This window comes from Garra rufa, chromosome 2 (assembly GCF_049309525.1).
Source record: "Garra rufa chromosome 2, GarRuf1.0, whole genome shotgun sequence".
NCBI lineage: Eukaryota > Metazoa > Chordata > Actinopteri > Cypriniformes > Cyprinidae > Garra > Garra rufa.
In genome coordinates, this window is record NC_133362.1 from 62,505,562 (window position 1) to 62,524,881 (window position 19,320).

Here is a 19,320-nt window from a genome sequence, read left to right on the forward strand (position 1 = left end):
TACAATAACAAGTGTAAACAAATATTCTCTCAGTGTTATTTTTTTAACTCTTTCTGGTGCTTTATTAACACTGTCACAATCACCAGCTGGAGTGCCCGGCAGCCCCACTAGAGGGCACTCCAATATGGACTCTTTGTTATGTGTTCACTCAACCCACCATGCTTTGCCCTTATGTGTCATGTTCTCATTGGTTCTCCTGCTCCATGTGTCTGTCTCCCATTGGTTGTTTCTGTCATGTGACCCCAAGTGTTTGGTATAAAGCCTTCCCTTCCCCCTCTGTGTGTACTGATCGTTGTTAGCATTTATCGTAGCGTTTATCTTGTTCATAGTTTCCTTGTTTCATAGCCTTGTCTCAGTTCTGTTTGTTTCCTAGTCTAGCCATAGTTTATCCCAGCTTCATAGTTTGTTGTTATTTCTCACTTTGGACTGCTCATCTGGATTTTGACCTTCTGCCTGTGTTTTACGGATTACTCTTTGGATTATCTTCATTTGTTACTGTTTGCCTTCTCTGACCCTGCCTGTTGTGACTACGTCTTTTCAAATAAAGCTTGCATTTGGATCCATCACCTCAGACTCCCATTGTTACACACTATAAGTTCTACACTACAGTCAGTGTTATTTTTACTCTCGATAGAATGGGACCATATGTGCTCCAAAGAAGTGTTAAAAGTAAATCTTTAAGTGTTGTGTTGTTGACACTGCTAATTTTACTGTGTGGCAAGAGCGGGATGCACAAGAATTACAGACTTAAATAATGGAGAACATTGGAAAAGTCCAGAGTAAATGTGTAATAGCACAAACATTAAGTCCATAAGGATTACAAAAAGAAAAAACAGAGCTGCGGAACAGAACCATGGACGTTGTTTTCCTAGAGTGGACATTTCAGCAGCAGTAGACATGGAACCAGAAGAGGGCTCGATTTTAACTTTCAGAACTCCTGTGCTGGAAGGGTTTGAGACTATTTTGAAAAAGGCACTATATCACATTTGTGTGAAAGTGTCTCACTACAATGTGCTGAAGGACTGTAAAGAGACAAAGTGGTCAGATTTGTTCAGACCAGACTCAACCCACAGGGGCTGTTGGAGGTCCTTGTATAAGCCTCCCATAGAGAAACGCGTTGCGGATCTTCAGTGGAGGATTGTACATTGGGCGATAGCTACAAACAGATATGTGGCACACATTGATCCATCATTAGGAAAAGAATGTATTTTTGTGGTACTGAGGAGTCAGTGGATCACTTATTTTTAAATTGCTCAAGGCTGAGAGGATTGTTTCAGATTTTAAATGGGTGGGTTAGAGATTTGGGGGTAGATTTTAATGATAAATTATTTATTTTTGGACCAAAATATATCGCATCAGACAGGAAAAAAGTCTCATTAATCAACTTTGTGATAGGAGGAGCAAAAATGGCCATATGGCTGACACGCAAAAGAAAACTGAAAGGAGAGGGAGAAGTTTTTCCTGAAGTGGTTTTTAAGGCCTTAATAGCAAATAGACTGAAGGCAGAATTTGCATATTTTAAAATGACCAATATCTTGGATAGTTTTACTGAAATTTGGGCTTTAAATGATGTTTTGTGTACAGCGTTGAATGAAAACAAGTTGTTTTTACATTAATGGATGAGTCTTTTATTTATTTATCTGTTGTTTTCTTTTGTGTTTTTTTTAATTGAAAATGAAAATTGAAAATTTTTGTAAAATGTCAAATATTGGTTGTTGTTAATGTTTTTAAATTTGTTTATTTAAATATCAAATTGAAGTATGTTTATATAATGTAAAAATAAAGGTGTATCAAAGGTCTATCTATCTATCTATCTATCTATCTATCTATCTATCTATCTATCTATCTATCTATCTATCTATCTATCTGTCTATCTGTCTGTCTCTGGCTGTCTGTCTGTTTGTCAATGTATCTATCTATCTCTGTCTTTGTCTGTCTGTTTTGTCTACATGCATCTGAATTTTATCTGTTCAAGCAAAAACTGAACTACTTTTACATCTCCTACTTTTCAGGACTCAACTTGCAGCCATGCACTTCAATAAGAACAGTCTAAGACCACACGCAATGACAGCTGCAGGGGACCCCCGATGGCTCATACAGTATCCACACTACAGAAGAGGAGAGTACACAGTACGACTTCTGAAAAGAAATCCCACATTCGGTATATATCTATCTGTATGTCTATCTATTTCTCTCTCTCTCTCTCTCTCTCTCTCTCTCTGTGTGTGTTGCATGCTGGGAGTGAAGGTGGTGTGTGAGAGGCACATATGGGAGCGTGAAGTTCTAAAACTTTGCTGTATATTCCTTTTTTTTCCTTTTTGAGGGGGATTTATTTTATTTTTTCCTTCTTTGGGGCACTGATATATTAGTTAGGTTAATTTATACACAGCATTTTAGTGAGGCGGGATGGCGTCTACCCCTGTAGGGGAAGAGCCATCTCTCTCGCTTAGGAATGGTTTCAGGTGCGTTCCCGAGGCAGGTACTATGATCGAGGACGTGCTGTTAGCAGCAGGACAACAGGAAGGCCATAAAAATAGTTTCTGCCTCTCGCATGAACAAAGCGGTTGTTGTTTTTCTAAAGAATGAACAACTAGTAAGTCGTTTAATTGAAATGTGGGTGAAAGAAAGTTTTGTGCCCATTATACCCCTGCATGCTCCAGCTACGAAGGTGATAATTTCTAACGTGCCACCGTTTGTCAAAGATGATGCGATAGTACAAGAATTAACTCGGTTTGGAAAGATGGCAAGTGCCGTTAAAACGATACAGTTGGGGTGTAAATCTGCCGAACTTAAACATGTCTTGTCTTTCAGATGGCAAGTGTTTATGTTTTTATCATCCCCTACTAAAACACTAGATACTTTGTTTCAAGTAATGTGTGGGGAAAGCTCTTACATGGTTTATGCTAGTACTGACAGTCTGCGTTGTTATGAGTGTGGTGAAACCGGTCATAAGAGATTTTCCTGCCCTCATAAACAACAAGCAGAGGAAGTTGCAGGGATGTCAGGAGTGTCGGGTGTGAGCAGTGCAGAGGAAAGGCCACTGGGCAATGTAGGGGCTCAAAGTGGGGAAGGACGAACGAGGGAAGTTGATGGTGGTGATACCAACATTAACATAGTGGAGGTGAATGACAGTGCTTCTGGTAGTATACTTAATAGGAATGAAGAGGATGCGTTTAACCTCTGTAATGTTACTGTTGCGTTGGATCACAAAAATGATGGGATTAAATGATGAGGTGGAGAAAGATTCAGAAGATGAGAGTATTCGGGATGATGATTCATGCACTGATGTAGATTATAGTAAACCTGGGGATTTTTATTCTGTGGATCAGATAAATAACTTTCTAGATGAAACTTAGGGGAAGTCTGTTGATATTGAAGAGGTTTTTCCTGATTTAGATAAATTTGTTACATCTGTAATGAAAGCTCGGAGGGAATGTAGCGTTGAAGTTTTGTCACAGCAAAAAAGGTTCAGGCTAAAGAAGTATTTGACTAGCCTAGACAAGTTCGTCATGGATCGTGGTCTGGGAACCACATGTTCATTTTCTCGTATTTGAGGTGTGGTTTACAAATGCCCAGAGCCGTTTGTTGGGCGATACAAATGTCTATCAAATGCGCCTGTGCGTAGCTCATAGCCAATCGTTTCAATTGTACCGGATGACGTATGTAGAGCGAACGCCAAAAGTTGCTCTTTTTTCAAAATAAACTTGCATTCTAAACTACTTAGAACACTATCTAAGGCTGCATCGAAATATAACTTCGCATCTGCTGCCATGCTGGATCCATAGTTATAAACAAACTGCTTCGGTGAGTCGCATAGAAGGCGTGAATAAAATCGCACTGCGCGCAAGGCAGTATGGGGAAACCCAGGCTAGTATTTGACAGCAGTCAGGCAAAAAATTAAAAATGAAAAGGTTAGACGTCGTTCTACTAGGACAAATTCTAAATAAGTGCACATGGGGACTTGGCATTTACTCTATTGTCTTCTTTTTTTTCTTTTTTCTCTTTTCCCTGTTTACTATGGATGTTCTCAAAGTAGGGTCCTTAAATGTAAATGGGGCTAGAAATAGAAGTAAATGGTTATTATTAAAAGAATGTATAGATTTAAAGGGTTTTCGAGTTATGTTTTTACAAGAAACACACAGTACTGTAGGATTTCAGCGCGAATCAGACAATTCAGGAGATTCGATTAGAAGTAAAAACACTTCTACAGCCTCAAACTCCACAAATTCCAGCAACTCCAGCATGACCAGACCCCTGTCATAAAATTTGTCATTTGACAACCTGGCTCCAGCCAGCCTGAAGCAAACCTAACTAACCAGGAACTTGCAACATTAACACAAAAGGACCCTTGTTGATAATCCCAAATTTGGGGCAAGTAACCAAGATTAATGGTCAACGAGATGCACATCTTGGACATCACATGAGGGAAATCACTAGTAGAGACTGTGCGTGGTGGGCTCCCCCACGCACAGGACACAGACTAAATTCTTTCTACACCCTTTTGACCTTTTCCTCCCTCACAGAACACATCCTTACATCCACAGTATGGCACAGGAAACTGCCTGTTCACATAAAATGATGATAAAAAGGACTCATGAGCAACTCATCATTTCTATGCATAACTTCCTATACTCTTTGTAACCCATACATTTGCCTATTATGTTTTAATCACTTATTGTGTATGTCCCTTTTGATAACTATTGAATAGTTTAATGGTTTATATTGATGTTTGGTATGCGTGAACTCGAAATTGCAATCTTGAAATGTTTCTATAATTCAATTCTTTGTAAAATGTATTTTAGTCTTGTTATCGAAATCATGTCCAAATTTAACTTTGCCAAGAGCGGGAAAGTTGGGACCACGGGACTGATAAGATAGCATTGTGATTTATGGTTGGGGAGGAGAAACTAACCTTACCCCGACTTAGGACAATGTTCTAATTGGTCAAGACATCATTTGGGATGTGTCCAAAAGCTGAGTTTAAATACTCAGGACACCATCAAATCTCTCTCTTACTCCTTACTCTTATGCTCTCAATCTCTTACGACTTTGTGCCGCCGCGTCTCGACGCTGCCTGGCCTGCATGCCAGCTGCTCCTCTAAAGGAAACATGAGGAGATCATTACACTCCTGTCTTTTACTTTAATTCTTTATTTCTTTCCGTTGAGAGTTTCGTGTTCTTGTTAAGTTTTGTTCAAGCCGCGACCGACCCAAACGTCTTCGCTGACCTGAACTTTAACAGCGCACAACTCGCATCCTCAGCCAAGCCAACGCCCAAGACTTCACAAAGGACCACAGAACTAACCAATCAGCAACCTCGGGAAGGCCCCCTTTCTGGAACGAGCGACAAAGGAATTCCCTCTACACAAGGCAACGCAAGTAACCTCCAGGTTCTAACTGAACTGGTGCATTTGATATAGTTTAATAACCTCTTTGAGAGACTCAATACGAGGGTTAATTAAGTGATTGATGGTTGTTCAGGTCTAAGCAATTACACATATTGCTATAAACTTGGGACTTCATATTTTCATTCCTTTAAACTCATTCTTTCCTCACTTTCTCTTTCTGCAACCTGTGTGAATGCGTGTGTTTATGTTAGATTAGTTTGTATGTGTTAGGTTTATCCAATAAAATCATATTTTTATTAGAAAAGATAAGTATCTTGTGTTTTGTGCTTACAAGTTAATGTCTTAAACTGCCGATTTTGCTACTGTGCTAATATATAGTGTTTTCACTATATTCTGGATAGTAATATCCATTGCAGAGTTTCTGTTACACGGCTTGTTTAATGAATCGCGGGTCGACTCTGAACAGCCGTAAAACAGCGATTCTGTTCAAATTCCCTATTGAATCATATTCGATTCCCTTTGAGCTAAATTAAATGTACTTAATCCCTACTGTACTGAAGACAATGAAAGTGATTTGGGAATGTGGTGGGGGGGGTGATTATGTGTTAAGTCATGGTACTAACCTTTGTGCAGGAGCTGCAACACCTAGATGTAGAGTTAATATTTTGTCTAAATCTGAGATAGTAAAGGTGGGAATCAAGGTGGGAATCAAGTATAGGGTTTTTAATCTAATTAATGTTTATGCCCCTACAACGGGTAGAGAGAGGATTGATTTTTTTCTTAAATTTAAAGATGTGGTTTCTTCCTTTTCTATTGATGATTTTCTGATAATTGGAGGAGATTGGAATTGCACTTTGGATTTTATTTATGACAAGAATGGGGAGGAACCCTATTTTATGTCAGCCTCTTGTTTAAAAGAGATTGTCACAGAGTGTGGCCTTATTGATGTGTGGAGGGAGAAAAACAAGGAAATTAAACAATATACATAGATAAAAGTGACAGAAAATAGGATAAGTACAGCACGGTTAGATAGATTTTATGTTAAGAATACAATGCGTAGTAGAATGGAAGAAGCATGTAGAAGCCCAAGCTCAATCTCAGATCATCATTTAATTTCACTAAAGTTATTTTTAACTCAAACGATCCCTCATTGTTTTTATTGGAGATTTAGTAATAAGCTGTTGGATAACCTTGACTTTCATGAAAAGTTTGAAATTTTTTTGGAAGCAGTAGTCTGAACAAAAAAGCAATTATGAAAATCTTCTTCAATGGTGGGAAGTGGGAAAAGCCCAAATAAAGCTTTTCTGTCAGCAGTTTTCGTCACAAATTTGGATTAGTATTAGAAAGAAAATGTCTCAATTAGAAGAAGATATCTTTGTTTTATATGATTCACTGTTAAATAAGAATGATATTGCAGTGCAAGAGAAACTGTTGTGTAAAAAAGAGGAGTTAAGGAATATTTTACATGAAAGAGTGAAATCAGCACCTGTTAGAACAAGGTTTACTACCATCAATGATATGGATGCACCTACAAAATATTTTTTCAATTTGGAAAAAAAAAACTGGCTTATGATAATCCAATGTATTGTTTACGAAATCCTGATGGAAGTTTTACATCTGACCCCCTAATGATGAGAAGACTTGCTATTGAATTTTATTCAGAATTATATGCCAAAGAGGACATTGATCTTGAAGCAACATGTGAACTTTTTAATGACTTACCAACTTTAAAAGAAGAAGATAGACTGTCTCTTGACCTTAACATCACTTTTGAAGAGATAACTGATGCGGTAAAGCAACTTTCAATAGGACGTACACCAGGCTATGATGGACTTACAGCTGAGTTTTATAAGTCTCTTTGGGGAGTAATTGGACAAGACTTTTTTTTAAAGTTTTGGAAGAAAGTTTTAAGTTAAAGGTTCTGCCAAAAAGTTGTCAAAGAGCAGTCCTTACTCTTCTTCCAAAGAAAGGAGATTTGTGTTTGCTTAAAAATTGGAGACCTGTTGCTGTTCTCAATTCAGATTATAAAATATTGTCTAAATGTATTGCAAATCGACTCAAAAAAGTACTGGATCTCTTGATTCACGATGACCAGACTTATTGTATTCCAGAAAGATGTATTTATGACAATTTGTTTTTAATGAGAGATCTTTTAGAATATTTAAGATTGTACAATGTTAATGTTGGAATTGTATCTTTGGATCAAGAAAAAGCATTTGATCGTGTCGATCATCAATATTTGTTTCATGTATTAAAATGCTTTGGCTTTGGGGATTAGTTTATTTCATGGATAAAATTGTTGTACAAGGGATCTGAGAGTATGCCCTTACGCAGCAAAAATATATTTCTCAATATATTATGTGACAATATATTTCATGTGTCTGTGTCTCCATATATTGTGAAATTTACATAGTAATATATCATATGATATATTATATAATAATATATTATATATATTTAAGTAATATATTGCAATATATGGAACAATACTGCAATTATTGCCGTTTTCATATATTGAATAAATACATATTATTATACTATTTAATATATTGTTATGTATATTGAAATATATCCCACATTATATGAAATTATATATTGGAAGAGGCATTGTATATATATTAGGGATGCACCGATACCACTTTTTTGGAAAACGAGTACGAGTACGAGTACGAGTACTTGCATTTCAGTACTCGCCGATACCGATACCGAGTACTTAATAAAAACATGATTTAAATTTACAGGTAACAGCTTTAGTCATATAATTTAACAAAAAAAAAAACCAAAAAAAAACAACCAAGGGACTAGTTTAGAATTAAGAACATTTATTTAAAATGAAAAGCATGTTGTCTGCAACATATTACAGAATAAATAATTATAAAAAAAATTTAAACAGTGACAGTGCAACTCAAGTATTTTTTTCAGTTTGTTGTAAACTCTGCCGCTTTGGACAACACAAGGGGCATTAATAAACATCTTTGCTATTTAGTGCACAATATTTGAATAAACTAACAACATCCACCAACATAGAACTGTGGCAGTCAGTGCAACTGAGGTAGGTATTAACATCAAGTCTAAGACGACTCACTTAAATGGAGCCTATTTAGAAAAAGTGAGTGGCAGTTTTTTTTTTTTTCACGAAAAGTAGCTTTTCTGCATTATCAGCAGTCAGCTTGTTTCTGTTTTCATCTATAATGTGTGACACTGAGCTAAAAAGCCTTTCACTTTCCACACTGCTACATGGGGCTGAGAGGTATTTATGGGCCATTTTAGCCAAAGTGGGGAACCTGATTTTGTTGACACCCCAGTACTTCAGAGGACTGTCTTCACGAGGGCTTGGGGCCTCTCCGAGGTATGTTTCGAGCTCAATGGCAGACCCTGCTGCCAGCGGCTGTGCTGCCTGGGGCTGCTCCTTAGCGATTTCTTCAAATACAGTGTCCAGACTGCTGCTAGTGCTGGCCTGGGCCTTGAGAAAAAGTTTAGCAGGAGGTTCTGCAGCTTCTGCCCGACTCCCCTCTGCCTCAGCTCTGGACATCTAAAGCTCCTGCTTCAGGTGCAGCTTGGCCTCCGGAGCAGTGTTGTTGGAGAAGAAGCGATCTTTATACCTAAACAAAATTCATGAATGTATTAATATGTGGAAAAATAGGACTGATTTTAGTTTCCCCTAAACCACTGTCACAAATGCCAGCCATTTGGCTTTCTGGTAGTAATAAGGGAAATATATTTCATAATATATATTGCATACATTTGTATGTGTGTATTTTAGTTACAAAAATATAATATAATACTTCAGATGGAAATTAATCTTACATTTAGTACTGTAGTTTATCATTGAATACCTATAGCACACAGACTTTACCTTGGGTCAAGTATGGTGGAGATGAAGTACAGTGGGTTGGTCTTGACGTCACTGAAGCGCTTCTTGACAGCTGCCAGTAAGGTTGCTTTCATTGTCTTGACGCCGTGGTCCTCGTCTGTTTCTCTGATTAGAAGTCTCACTAGCACAGCTGAGATGACATCAGAGGCTAGTGCGTCTTAGCTGCTCACTTTTTTAGTTAGTTCCTCAAAGGGGGCGAGGATGGCAACAGTCTTCTCCATAAGAGACCCTTGGTGAGCGGTGAGATAGTCAGGGAGTTCATGCTCGGACACAAACACCCCCAGCACTCGCTTTTGCTCAATGAGGGACTGGAGCATGTAATACGTGCTGTTCCAGCGCGTCTGTACGTCCTGCTGCAGTCTCTTTATTGGCTGGTTGAGCTGTCCCTGAATGTCCTCGAGGCGGGAGTAGGCTAAGGCTGAATGTTTAAAATGCCCAACTATTTTCCGCCCCACTGCTATAGCATCAGCTATGCTCCTCTGTGCTAATAAGCCCTCATGAACAGCCAGTTGGAGCGTGTGCGCGACACACGGCAGACTTGGGAGCCCTGCGTCATTCATAGCTTTAATCATGTTTTTGGCATTGTCACGAAGCACAACATGTACTGATGTTTTAGGTATACCCCATGTCTGGAGCATTTCCTCAAACACATGCACTATAGCCTGGCTGGTGTGCGAGCCGCGGAATTGTTTCGCATGTAATATGGCTCATTGCGGCGTGAAACTCTCGTCTATCCACTGGGAGGTTAGGCTAATTAGCGACACGGGGCTAACACTGCTTGTCCAAATATCCGTGGTGAAACTAAACGCAGAGGAGGCTTGCAGTAGGCTGTGGATATGTTTTTTCACGGAGTCGTGTAGTTTAGGCAGCTCCGTGTCAGTCATGTAGCGGCGGCTTGGGACATCATATCTGGGCTCCAGAACATGGAGGAGACGTAGGAATCCCACATTTTCTACCTCCGAGAGTGGCTGGTCACTCAATGCAATGTACTCGATAATTGCCTGTGTTATTTTCACAGCACGTGGATTGTCTCTGGACATTTTCTCTCGTCTTGCAAGAGTTTGCTGCAGCGTGGGTTGCATTGGTTTAGAAGCATGGGTAAACTCTTTGTACTCGTTGTCGTGTTGGGATTTTAGGTGCTTGATTAAATTACTTGTGTTAAATGCGCTACCTTTTGAGCCTCCTTTGGACAATTTCGCTGAGCACAATTTGCAGTCCACCTTTGTTTTGTCGTCTTCATTCACTTTGAAATAGTTCCACACGACTGACATGTCTCGCCTCGCCTTCTCCCCGCTCTGAGCTGCAACTGGGGCCTGGGGGCGGGCCCCTTACACGCTGCTCAAACATAGACACTTCTCAGACCGTGGTATCGGTCTCCGGTATCGGGGGACTTTTAACGACTACAAGTACTTTAGAAAATGTGGTATCTAGGCCGATACCAGATACCGATATCGGTATCGGTGCATTCCTAATAACATGTGTTTTTCCTTAAGCAAAGGCTTTTAGGGAGAGAGGTGAGAGTGAGGGGCGAAGAGAGGGGGTTAGGTCAGCGTGGGATTGTTGGCTCTCTTTGAAGATTGCTTCTCCAGATTAGTTTGCAAAATTAACCACTCGCTATCCCTGTTTGCAGGTGAGAGGGTAGTGTTGCAAGAGAAACCGCCCGCTTACCTCGAGCTTCTCTGTGTCCCCATCCGCTGTCCGTTTTTCGGTAAAGCACGAGCTCGGCTGTATTGTGGCGCGCAACCAAAGGCATCGCTGGGATTCGAACGCAGGATCTCCTGTTTACTAGACTAGCCTGGCAGCACGTTCGCCCTCCGGGAGGGCGACTCAGACGATCCAGGCTTCCAGAGAAGAGGCCAAGGGTTGGCTGACCGTGCGCTGGACATCTTTAAGGCGTTTGCCGACAACTGAGTCTGGGCGATTTGCAAAATTACCCACTCGCTGCGCTAGCTATCCCTGTTTCCCGGTCGCTTTCGGAAAAGCTTGCGCTTGCTGGACTGCAAAGTCGCCCAAGGCACCGCTGGGATTTGAACCCAGGATCTCCTGTTTACGATACAGGCGCTTTAACCAACTAAGCCACGGCGCCAAATCGCATGCAAGGCTGTCGGGAGGGTGACTCAGAGGATCAAAACATCCAGAGGCGGGCCAGGTGCTGGTACGCTTAAAAGAGAATGTCTACAAATTTCTACTGCCTGAGGGCAACACTGCACAGTATGAGAGTTACTAGAAAGCCAAAAGCCACGACTCTGGTGGGACTCGAACCCACAACCTTTGAATGGCCTCGTCTGGCAGTCTAGAAGTCCAATGCGCTATCCATTGCGCCACAGAGCCCGTAAGGGGGTAGCAAGCAGAGCCGCGTGAAGGCTGACCTTTCGGGTCTGTGGCCGTCCAACGGTAAGAGAGCGCAGGCTCTCTCTGCAGGAAGGACAGGCCCTAGGGTCTCTGCACAATTGCGGTGTCGTTTGAAAGGCAGAGGCACTGTAAGGGCCTCAGGTCCAAGGGAGAGCAAAAAGATCCAACCTGTCGTTTGCAAGGCTCCGCTGGGATTCGAACCCAGGATCTCCTGTTTACTAGACAGGCGCTGTAACCAACTAAGCCACGGCGCCACTCCTCTTGTTAGGCGTGGGGAGGGCAGCTCAGAGGATGCATGAATCAACACTTCGAACATCCTGCTGCCTCCACTTGATGCAAGACAGTGATTGCCATACCAAAAATGAATTGGTTCTTGGGCATGTTTTGTTACCTTTTAAATATGATTGACTTTTTTTTTAATCAATGTACGCTGAGAACAGGAGGCCTCAAAATGGTTTCTGCTGTGCGAGGGCAACACTGTGCAGTATGGGCTTAACAAAATGGCAAAAAGCGTGACTCTGGTGAGACTCAAAACCACAACCTTTGAATGGCCTCATCTGGAATTCTAGAAGTCCAATGCACTATCCATTGCGCCACAGAGCCGGTCAATATGCCAGTCTGGGCCACTGAGGGCTTTTCTTACAGATTTGTGCCTATCCAGCTCAGCCGAGTGGCACGCTGTGCTGGCAGAAAGACAGGTCCTCAGGTCTTTGCACAATTGAGGCACGGTTCAAAAATATACAGTGTAGTTGGGGTCTCCCATCCAACAGTGAGGCCAGAGACAGCCACCGGTGGAAAGGCACCGCTGGGATTCGAACCCAGGATCTCCTGTTTACAAGACAGGCGCTTTGACCAGCTAAGCCACGGCGCCACCTCGGTTGGATCCGTTAGCCTGGGATGCTATCCTTCAAAAGCAGGTGAGAGGGTAGTGTTGCAAGAGAAACCGCCCGCTAACCTCGAGCTTCTCTGTGTCCCCATTCACCGTCCGTTTTTTGGTAAAGCACGAGCTCGGCTGTATTGTGGCGCGCAGCCAAAGGCATCGCTGGGATTCGAACGCAGGATCTCCTGTTTACTAGACTAGCCTGGCAGCACGTTCGCCCTCCGGGAGGGCGACTCAGACGATCCAGGCTTCCAGAGAAGAGGCCAAGGGTTGGCTGACCGTGCGCTGGACAGCTTTAAGGCGTTTGCCGACAACTGAGTCTGGGCGATTTGCAAAATTACCCACTCGCTGCCCTAGCTATACCTGTTTCCGGGTCGCTTTCGGAAAAGCTTGCGCTTGCTGGACTGCAAAGCCGCCCAAGGCACCGCTGGGATTTGAACCCAGAATCTCCTGTTTACGAGACAGGCGCTTTAACCAACTAAGCCACGGCGCCAAACCGCATGCAAGGCTGTCGGGAGGGTGACTCAGAGGATCAAAACATCCAGAGGCGGGCCAGGTGCTGGTACGCTTAAAAGAGAATGTCTACAAATTTCTACTGCCTGAGGGCAACACTGCACAGTATGAGAGTTACTAGAAAGCCAAAAGCCACGACTCTGGTGGGACTCGAACCCACAACCTTTGAATGGCCTCGTCTGGCAGTCTAGAAGTCCAATGCGCTATCCATTGCGCCACAGAGCCCGTAAGGGGGTAGCAAGCAGAGCCGCGTGAAGGCTGACCTTTCGGGTCTGTGGCCGTCCAACGGTAAGAGAGCGCAGGCTCTCTCTGCAGGAAGGACAGGCCCTAGGGTCTCTGCACAATTGCGGTGTCGTTTGAAAGGCAGAGGCACTGTAAGGGCCTCAGGTCCAAGGGAGAGCAAAAAGATCCAACCTGTCGTTTGCAAGGCTCCGCTGGGATTCGAACCCAGGATCTCCTGTTTACTAGACAGGCGCTGTAACCAACTAAGCCACGGCACCACTCCTCTTGTTAGGCGTGGGGAGGGCAGCTCAGACGATGCATGAATCAACACTTCGAACATCCTGCTGCCTCCACTTGATGCAAGACAGTGATTGCCATACCAAAAATGAATTGGTTCTTGGGCATGTTTTGTTACCTTTTAAATATGATTGACTTTTTTTTAATCAATGTACGCTGAGAACAGGAGGCCTCAAAATGGTTTCTGCTGTGCGAGGGCAACACTGTGCAGTATGGGCTTAACAAAATGGCAAAAAGCGTGACTCTGGTGAGACTCAAAACCACAACCTTTGAATGGCCTCATCTGGAATTCTAGAAGTCCAATGCACTATCCATTGCGCCACAGAGCCGGTCAATATGCCAGGCTGGGCCACTGAGGGCTTTTCTTACAGATTTGTGCCTATCCAGCTCAGCCGAGTGGCACGCTGTGCGGGCAGAAAGACAGGTCCTCAGGTCTTTGCACAATTGAGGCACGGTTCAAAAATATACAGTGTAGTTGGGGTCTCCCATCCAACAGTGAGGCCAGAGACAGCCACCGGTGGAAAGGCACCGCTGGGATTCGAACCCAAAAATAAATAATAATAAAATAAAATCAGGAAGCCAACACTTTTCCACACTACTGTATGTGTTTTTGTTTTAAATTAAGTATGCTTGTACAGCACTTTAGTAAACACTTGTTGTTTTTAAAAGTGATTTAAATTAGATGAATAAACTTTGACATTGGCTTAACAGGTCAGTGTAACAGCCCGTTTTTTGATTGGCTAACATAATTGCCCCCTTAATAAAACCTCAGAAAGAATTGTGTGATGAATTTTTCTTTTTTTTTTTTCCTCGTCTCTCTCTAAATTTGTTGCATTTTATTCCCTAGGAGACAAAAATGGTACAGAAACATTGAGATCAGTCTGTGTATAGATTATAGATATATGTAGATCCTAAACTCTGTCATTAAATTTCCTAATTTTTTTTTTATTATTAATTGTATAACGGCCAGCCTAATCTCTGTAGGGTACCGGCTGAGAAGGATCAGGTTTGGACACCCTGGTATAGGATCTAGCATACATGCATTACATATCTACATGTTTTGATGTTAATTGTTTTGTGCCACTAAACTGGGGTTAACTTTTATTCCTTTTTTTCCACCTTAGACCTAACAGCGCTGAAAGAGGAGAGAGAAGTACTGAATGAAACTGAAGAGAAAGATCAGTTTTTTTGTTCCTTACAGTCTGAAAAGACTTCTAAACAAAAAAGAGCTCAAACTACAGGAACTAGGAGTTATTTTTCTTGCGTTCAGTGTGGAAACAATTTCACTCAAAAAGGAAGCCTTAAAACACATATGATTATTCACACTGGAAAGAAGCTGTACACTTGCCAACAGTGTGGAAAGAGTTTCATTCTAAAAGGACACCTTAACAGACACATGATGATTCACACTGGAGAGAAGCCTTACACATGCAAACAGTGTGGAAAGAGTTTCAATCAAAGAGGAAACCTTGAAGTCCACCAGAAATTTCACACCATGGAGAACCCTTTTACCTGCCAACAGTGTGGAAAGAGTTTCACTCTAAAAGGAAGCCTTAACATTCACATGAGGGTCCACACTGGAGTGAAGCCTTACACCTGCTCTCAATGTGGAAAGAGTTTCGCTCAAAGTGGACATCTTAAAGTCCACCAGAAAATTCACACGATGGAGAGCCCTTTTACCTGCCAGTGGTGTGGAAAGAGTTTCAATGAAAAAGGAAGCCTTAACAGACACATGAGAGTTCATACTGGAGAGAAGCCTCACTCATGCAAACTGTGTGGAAAGAGTTTCAATAAAAAAGGAACCCTTAACCTTCACATGAGAGTTCATACTGGAGAGAAGCCTTACTCATGCAAACTGTGTGGAAAGAGTTTTAATCAAAAAGGAACCCTTAACAAGCACATGAGAGTTCATACTGGAGAGAAGCCTTACACATGCTCTCAGTGTGGAAACTGTTTTAGTCTAAAAGGAAGCCTTGACAGGCACATGAAGATTCATAATAGAGAGAAACCCAACAGATCCCCTTAGTGTAGAAAGAGTTTCAAACAAAATGTATAGAATGGAACGTTCTAATTCAAATTTTGAAGCATTATGTTTTGTCCATAGTACACTTTAAGCTCAGTCCAACACAATATAGCTAGTTGACACGGTAATGCATAAAAGAGCAAGGAATAATATGGATGTGTTTGCTATGTCTACAATGTAAGAACTTCACATTTGTATCATGAATTGAAAGATCTCACAGAAGGTGCAGTTTTTTGGTTGAAGCACAATAAGGAAAGGAAAGGAGGTGACGTGAGGCCAAGTATGGTGACTCATACTAGGAATTTGTGCTCTGCATTTAACCCATCCAAGTGCACACACACACACACACACACAGTAGTGAACACACACACACCGTGAACACACACCCGGAGCAGTGGGCAGCCATTGCTGCAGCGCCCGAGGAGCAGTTGGGGGATCGGTGCTTTGCTCAAGGGACTCACCTCAGTCGTGGTATTGAGGGTGGAGAGAGCGCTTGTGATTCACTCCCCCCACCTACAATCCCTGCTGGACCTGATACTCGAGCCTGCAAACTTTGGGTTACAAGTCCGACTCTCTAACCATTAGGCCACCGCTGCCCCAAAAGCATAGCGCGAGCCAGCCAGGAGAGTTTAAAGGGATAGTTCACCCAAAAATGAAAATTTGATGTTTATCTGCTTACCCCCAATGCATCCAAGATGTAGGTTGCTTTGTTTCCTCAGAAAAACACAAACGAAGATTTTTAATGAAAACCGGTGCAGTCTGCCAGCCTTATCATGGACGTGAATGGGCACCAAACCTTTAAAAGTAAACAAAAACATGCACAGACAAATCCAAATTACACCCTGCGACTCATGATGATACATTGATCTCTTAAGACACGAAACGAACAGTTTTTGTGAGAAACTGAACAGTATTTATATAATTTTTTACCTTTGATACACAGCCACGTCCATCTGTAATGTGCACGAGTTTGGCATCAGTCACGTCACATGAGCACGCGCTCTAGCGTAGAATACGCAAACGCCGTAGGGGGAAATCAGTGAAAAGTCCCGGATGAGTTTGTGCAAACTAATGTAATCTTTTAGCTTTAAATCGGTTTAAACAATCAGGATACGCGCAAGTAATAACCATTTTGAATAGCCGCTATATCCACAATCTCTGTGCTCTGTGTAAACAATGAGTGTCGTATACATGCAACAGATCGCTTACGGCGTTTGCGTATACTACGCCAGAAGCGCGTGCACATGTGACGTGACTGATGCCAAACTCGTGCTCAGGAGAGATGGACGTGGCTGTGTATCAAAGGTAAAAAATGATACAAATACTGTTCAGTTTCTCACAAAAACCGATCGTTTCGTGACTTAAGACATCAATGTATCATCATGAGTCGCAGGGTGTAATTTGGATTTGTCTGTGCATGTTTTTGTTTACTTTTAAAGGTCTGGTGCCCATCCACTTCCATGATAAGGCTGGCAGACTGCACCGGTTTTCGTTAAAAATATTCGTTTGTGTTTTTCTGAGGAAACAAAGTAACCTACATCTTGGATGCATTGGGGGTAAGCAGATAAACATCAAATTTTCATTTTTGGGTGAACTATCCCTTTAAAAGACATTGTTAGCATTTTTAACATCACCGTTTCGGGCTACAACTACAACCCTTGTTCCCTGAGAAAGGGAAGGAGACACGAGGACATACAGAGGAAGGCTCCTCCCTCTGTCATCTCCACCTTGGACTCTGTTAATCATTTTCCTCCTGGATGTCCATTCTCCTCCTGTTGTTCCATCAGTGCAAGGATGCACCTTCCAGAAGGGGGATGATATGCCAGGGATATGGACCTGTTTTTGTTTCTGTGTGCCCTTTTTTGGTTGCGTTCCTTTCCTTTAGTCCAGTTAGTCATTCTGTGCACCCGTGTTCCCCAGTTACCCCATATATTAAAATCAAAGTCTGTGCATTCTGTCTCTGTTGGGTCTCTATTTTCCAATACGTCTGTCTTTCCTATTTCCTTGTGTGGGTTACCCTGTGTCTTTGGACTATAATAAACTGTTCCTTTGATCTATGTCTCCGTCGTTCCTCCCAGCACAGTATCTTGACATCAGTGTGTTCTAGTATTGGAGCAATTTTATTAATAGTAATGAGTTCAATTTGTGGTGTCCGAGACAAATTAGTACTGCTCATGAAGAACACACTGCCAGATTGAAATACACAGAATGATGTCACAATGACAGAGTCATTAGCATAAAAAAGAATGTTTGAAATCTTTGATCTTCAATTGAAGCTTCTGAATGACTCTTGTGCAGATTTAAGCCTCAGATTTCTCTCCTAAACACTCACTCTAGTAAAAGTTTTCTTCCCACTTACGAGGAAGCACTAGGGACCAGAAATAAATTCTAGGGCCGCCAAATTCTTTGGCTGGTTGGTGGATGCAGGAGGCCCCTTTAGCGTCCTAAATGCTGGGTGTGGTGTAGTGTGTTGTGTTTGGTGTAGGGTGTGACACAGTCATTGACAAAAGAGGAGCGGAGCTGTATTCTCTCCAATCAAATGAACAGTAATGGTTTATAGCAGGGGTCCCCAAACTAAGGCCCGCGGGCCGAATGTGGCCCACCCCCACATTTGGACCGGCCCTCTGAACAATGCCAGAGACATATTTTGAAGATGAAAAATTAAAATTAGAAGTTGTAAATATATGTTTTACTTTTATCATATCGGTGTTTGATTATAAAGGTTGGCTTTCAAACTACAATTTCCCTCAGTCATTATCATATAGCCTAATTATTTGTTAAATTCACCTACAGATTGGTACATTTAACAAACTGTGTCATCGCAATTGAACAGGTGATGCGCGAGGCAGCTAGAAAATTCAGAGCGATGACAAAATGACTCAATAGCATTTAAGGAGAAACTAGCACTGCTTGTGGGACAGGTGCGAAAGCAAGACTTCACTCATCTCCCAGTTACCCAAAGTTTTTCAGCTGAGAACCTGGATTTTTGGTTAAATGTGAGCCAAATCATCACAATTAAAAGAACCAAAGACTTAAACTACTTCAGTCTGTGTGCATTAAATTTATTTAATACACAAGTTTCACAATTTGAGTTGAATTACTGAAATAAATGAACTTTTTCATGACATTCTTATTTATTGAGATTCAGCTGTATATCTTTTGAAAATAAATTATCAGTTGTCAGTGTGGTGCCTAACAAAATAAACTATTCTAGCATTAAAAGGTAGAATAAATAAATAATTAAAAGTAAAATCATAATAAAATACTACTACTACTAGTAGTCAGTCTGGCCCATCTGTCTTTCTTTAATAAACAGACTGGCCCCCCATTAAAGAAAAGAAAAAATATTTGGCCCTCTCAGAAAAAAGTTTGGGGACCCTGCTCTGGCGTGATGTGTGGACAGCAGTATGCACATATTAAGATGTCCTGCAGAGTCTTGAAGAAGATGGCCTGCTGGATATCTCCAGAGGACAGGGACCATCACTCCCTTCACACTGAGGGAAATATGAGCCCCCAGCAAGTGTAGGAGGTGGGACTTCTACATAACAACATTCACAAGCCTGATAATGTAGAGGTAGGAATTATTTTCATTTCTCTCATTTATGATGATACAGATAGTGTGCAAATGTAATTCGATTTTTGTAATGATTAAATGCTTAATCCCTAGGATGTGGATGTTGACATAGACTGGGAGAGTGCCATCTTCCATGAGGAATCATTTACACAATGTGGAGTTGATTTTACTCATGTCATTGTTTCTGTCCTGAGTGGTGATATTTAGTATAACAGCACTGTGATGGTTCACATTCTAT

The 19,320-nt window shown here is 41.7% G+C and overlaps 1 protein-coding gene and 7 non-coding genes across 8 annotated transcripts in view; 1 reads left to right on the top strand and 7 right to left on the bottom strand.

The window, feature by feature from the left end:
* The window catches only part of LOC141325654 (uncharacterized), a 246,712-nt gene extending 230,447 nt beyond the window's left edge, over nucleotides 1-16,265 (top strand). Inside the window, exon 4 of the mRNA XM_073834419.1 lies at nucleotides 14,781-16,265. Coding sequence (XP_073690520.1) covers nucleotides 14,781-15,511 — 731 coding nt within the window. The 3' untranslated portion in view covers nucleotides 15,512-16,265. The remainder of the gene's footprint in view (nucleotides 1-14,780) is intronic.
* On the bottom strand, nucleotides 11,234-11,307 carry trnat-cgu (transfer RNA threonine (anticodon CGU)). The gene has a single exon. It is a non-coding gene; the product is annotated as a tRNA-Thr (tRNA).
* trnar-ucu (transfer RNA arginine (anticodon UCU)) lies at nucleotides 11,463-11,552 on the bottom strand. The gene is given in 2 exon segments: nucleotides 11,463-11,498; nucleotides 11,516-11,552. It is a non-coding gene; the product is annotated as a tRNA-Arg (tRNA).
* Nucleotides 11,754-11,827, bottom strand: trnat-agu (transfer RNA threonine (anticodon AGU)). The gene has a single exon. It is a non-coding gene; the product is annotated as a tRNA-Thr (tRNA).
* On the bottom strand, nucleotides 12,371-12,444 carry trnat-ugu (transfer RNA threonine (anticodon UGU)). The gene has a single exon. It is a non-coding gene; the product is annotated as a tRNA-Thr (tRNA).
* Nucleotides 12,873-12,946, bottom strand: trnat-cgu (transfer RNA threonine (anticodon CGU)). Its single transcript has one exon. It is a non-coding gene; the product is annotated as a tRNA-Thr (tRNA).
* trnar-ucu (transfer RNA arginine (anticodon UCU)) lies at nucleotides 13,102-13,191 on the bottom strand. Its single transcript is given in 2 exon segments — nucleotides 13,102-13,137; nucleotides 13,155-13,191. It is a non-coding gene; the product is annotated as a tRNA-Arg (tRNA).
* trnat-agu (transfer RNA threonine (anticodon AGU)) lies at nucleotides 13,393-13,466 on the bottom strand. The gene has a single exon. It is a non-coding gene; the product is annotated as a tRNA-Thr (tRNA).
* Nucleotides 16,266-19,320: the final 3,055 nt, after the last annotated feature.